Genomic DNA, 4009 nt, shown 5'->3' with positions numbered 1-4009 from the left:
GACCCGGAGATCGCCAGCATGTCGGGCAAACTCAAAGCTATGTTCCTGCCGCCCATGACGCTGCCGCCGCACGGGGCCGGTACCGGCGCAGCGTCCTGAGGCCGCGGACCTCGCCTGCTGCGTGGTCTCTGGCCGGACCGTCCTCCCGAGGGGCCGGTCCGATCGGCCCTGGGAGTAGAGCGGTCGAACAAGGGAGATGCTGACCGGAATGGAACGGGCTGCTTTGTGCATGCTTGCGTGTCTGCTCCTGAATAAAAAACGTCTTGAAAATGCCCTTGTTTTATGAATGAATGTGAGCTCAGCGGTGCTTCTCCCTGGGGCAGTGGAGGGCCCACCTCATCCTTGAGGAAACCTGTGCTAGTGTTTTGAGGGGCCCAGTCTGTACCAAGTACTGCAAAAAGGTAATTGCTTATACACGCCTTGGTGTGAAGCCCTAGGACTTGATATCAAACTGATTTTTTATTTTTTTTTTTAACATTTCAGAGGTGCTAAGCCCTGCCTAGGAGCAAGCATTTACAAACATGCTATTTGAAACCTAACGTAGTGCTGTTCAGCAAGTGCCATCAATGCAGCCAAGACCCCTGTCCCCAGTGCAGCTAACTCACTCGTGCCACCAGTGCCTGTGGCTACATTGCTTTCTGGCTGAATGTGCAATCAAATGCCTTAGCCCTAATGAAAAAGGCACAGAAAGATGCAGCACGGACTGGCACAGTGTGGGCGGGCTGGGCTTGCCCATTTGGGGCAGTATAAATGATGTAAAACTGTATCTCATGTCTTCTAGGACAGAAGAGAGACAAAGTTAGCGGAGCAGCCTTGCTCCAGTTTAAGGTTTTGAGTTTCTGACTTGATTCAAACAAAGGGGCATCAGATGTGTCTGCTTGTAGCCTCCTGCCTTGTGTGCCTGTTGCCCTTGGAAGTGTGGAGGCCTTTGGAGAGGGTGGTGGGGGCCAGGGTGGCAGTCCGGGGGGGGAAGAAGCCAGGCCACGGGAGAGTGCAGAGCTGTGAGCCAGGTGTGAGAGAGCTGTGTCTGGTTTTGTCTTCTGTGCCTTCCCGTTAACAAACCAGGCAGGAATGTAGCCAGCGAGGGCGTGAACTTTGTGGATAGGAGGCAGGAAGAGTAGTCAGTCCCTTCCGTGGCCTTGGCCTTCCCTATCCCTCTAATTATTCATTAACTACAGCCCAGGAAGTGCTGTGGAAATGAAGCCCTATGCTTGAGGCCTGTGGTTTGCCCAACCTGGAGCTACCTTCTTCCTAGTCCATCTAGGAACAGGCGGATTTTGGGACTGTGCCTATGCGGATCAGACACAGGTGAGTCACGGGAGGTGCTGCAGCTCCCAAGCGCTGCCAGCTGCTCCCCCAGAGTTGTGGCATTCACCGCCATGAGCATCCAGCCCTGTCTGGAGGGTGCGAGTCACCTCTGTCAAGGTCTTTTATCTCTCTTCCAAGTCTGTCTCCAGGTACTGTCTTGATAATTCCAATATTGCTTTATTCTCTTTAGTAGGGCTCCCTGGTTAAGGGTTGTGGTACTTCCTCCACCTGCTGCTGTTAGTGCCCCATCAGTGGGGATCTGAGAGTCAAGATCCTGATGCCATCCTGTGGGTGAGTGCTGTGAATGCTCGTCAGGGAAAGAAAACAAGAGTTGGTGAGAAAAATAAAAATACTGGCAGTAGGAACTGGGCACAGAATGGAAAAAATACACCTAACAGGAGCTACAGTATAGCTGGAGAACTGGAGTTCATGGTGGTCTAGATTGCTATTGCTGTTACTGTTGCTCCTTCTCACTTCCATAAAGAGCAAGCAGGGTTTGCCCAGCCTGCTACAGTTACTCTGCCAGCCTGCAGCTGGAGCATCTCTGAATGTTTTTGTACAGAGAGTGGTCAGGCAGCTGCCCTTTTTAATCCTGGTTATTTCTTGGTTTGCTACAGTATTTTTAGCCCTTTATGGAACAGCAGGACATAAAATCTTCATGGTCAGTCAAACAGGCACGCTGCTCTGGAGACTGCAGTGGCATGGTGTAAGGAAATGGGATGCACACTGGCATTAGTGTATGGTAAGGATCTGGGTAGTCATGAGGGTCCAGCGCTGTCCTGGAGTCCCATGTCCTGACAGAGAGCATTGGCTTGGACAAGTCACAGCAAGGTGGTCCACCTGCCCATTCCCTAAGCCCAGGTGTCCTTCACTCTCCACTACCAACTGAACTACACTGCAGTTCTGTACAAAACAGCAAAACCTCCGTAATCTCAGTGCTGAGAATTAGAAGTGGCAGATCTAATGCACAAATGCAATACTGATTCTAAAAAAGGCTCCAAATTAGATCCCCCAAGTGTGAGGGAACCACAGACCAATAAAGCTGATATCTGGGCAAGAGGGTGGACAGTATAACAGAAAGCAATGAGTGTGATATTAAAGAGTCAGCATCTGCTTTTGCAAAGGCAAATCCTGTCTTGTAAAACTGGAGTTCTTGAGGGACTTAGCGAGCTTGTGGATAAGGGAGGTCTGGTTGATCCAGTTTCCTTAGGTTTCCAAAAAGTTATTTGAGAAGATTTTATAATCAAAATCTTTAAATAAAGCTAAAGCCATAGCATAAGAAGGAAGATGATGTTTTTCTTGGATAAAGAATTAGTAGAAAATAGTAAATGGAAGATGGGAATAAACATCCAGTTTTTACAGTAAAGGGAAGTGGTCACATCACACGGGCCTAACCTGAAATCTATGCTGTTCTGTATATTCCCAAATGACCTGGAAATAGATCTTGGATAGTGAGGTAAGAAAATTGGCTGCTGGTAGAAAGTTATTGAGGATAATAGGGTGGGAGCTGACTGTGAATAATTGCAGAAGGACCTTATGATAGTGAATGAGTGGGCAATAGAACAGCAGATGAAATTAAATGTAGGCATATGTAAAGCACTGTTCACGGAGAAAAAGAATTCAAAATTTACATCTAAAACAATGAACTATGAACTAATCATAATCTCTCTGGAGTAAGACTGATCATATGTAAATATGCATGTGCAAATGATAGCTTGATGCTTGGCTGTGGTGAACAAATAGCAGAAATCATCACTGTGTCTCTCTCTATATATATATGTTCATGTCTCACCAGCATCTTGAACACTGCAGTTCTGTGCCACCCATCACCCTTATCTCCAAAACAATACAAAAGAGTAGGAAACATCTTGGAGAGGGACAGCAAACATGATCAGAGGTGTAGAAAAACTCCATACAAAGAAATCCTAGATAGGGTTGCAGTCTTCAGCCTGGGAAAGAGCTGAGGAAGGATACAAACTTTATGGGTCTATAAAATCAAGATCAACTTGGAGGGGGTGAACAGGAACTGGGAATCAGTCATTAATTTTTCTTTCTTTACAACAATCAGGTGTTCATAGAAATGGGCAGGGAGCAGGTTATAAGCAAGCCAAAGGAGGGGGTGGTTTCGTAGCTGAGCCGTGGAACTCCTTGACAAAGGATGCTAATTTAGTTATGGATTTGATGGCTGACTCTACAAGTAGCTGCAAACAGAGGCTTAGGGAGTACAGAGGGAAAAGAAGCTCTGTGCATAACCTCTTCCTCTACCCTTCCTTCAGCTACCATTTTGACCTCTGGATCACCCAGTCCAACCCCCTGCTCACAGCAGAGCTAACCCCTGTTATGGCTTAGGCCCAGCTGGCCATAAGCACCACGCAGCCACTCACTCACTCCTCCCCTTCCCGGCAGGATAGGGAGGAGGAAATATAACAAAAGGCTCATGGGTCAAGACGAGGACGGGGAGGATCACTCACCAATTATGGTCACGGGCAAAACAATCTAAACTTGGGGAAAAAATAAATTTAATTTGTTACCAATCAAATCAGAGTAGGATAATGAGAAATAAAACCAAATCTTAAAAACACCTTTCCATCACCCTTCCCTTCTTCCCAGGCTCAACTGTGCTACCAAATTCTCTACGTCCTCCCCCCAGCAGTATAAGGGACAGGGAATGGGGGTTGCAGTCTGTTCATCACACGTACCA

General features: G+C 47.4%; 2 protein-coding genes across 2 annotated transcripts in view; both read left to right on the top strand.

Moving 5' to 3' along the window:
* Positions 1-3: 3 nt before the first annotated feature.
* LOC104464807 (chromosome unknown open reading frame, human C12orf57) lies at positions 4-99 on the top strand (the record flags this gene model as incomplete). Its single annotated transcript, XM_010077643.1, has 1 exon — positions 4-99. A coding segment is annotated over one exon (96 nt), but the record flags the coding sequence as incomplete, so codon positions are not given.
* A 1486-nt stretch (positions 100-1585) lies between these two features.
* The window catches only part of PTPN6 (protein tyrosine phosphatase, non-receptor type 6), a 15423-nt gene continuing 12999 nt past the window's right edge, over positions 1586-4009 (top strand). The window contains exon 1 of the mRNA XM_010077640.1: positions 1586-1599. Within this exon, the coding sequence (XP_010075942.1) occupies positions 1586-1599 (14 nt within the window). The remainder of the gene's footprint in view (positions 1600-4009) is intronic.

The sequence above is a fragment of the Pterocles gutturalis genome, unplaced genomic scaffold (genome assembly GCF_000699245.1).
Source record: "Pterocles gutturalis isolate BGI_N339 unplaced genomic scaffold, ASM69924v1 scaffold5473, whole genome shotgun sequence".
In the NCBI taxonomy this organism is placed as follows: domain Eukaryota; kingdom Metazoa; phylum Chordata; class Aves; order Pterocliformes; family Pteroclidae; genus Pterocles; species Pterocles gutturalis.
Note: the sequence above shows the minus strand (reverse complement) of the source record. Positions and strands in the feature narration are given on the sequence as shown.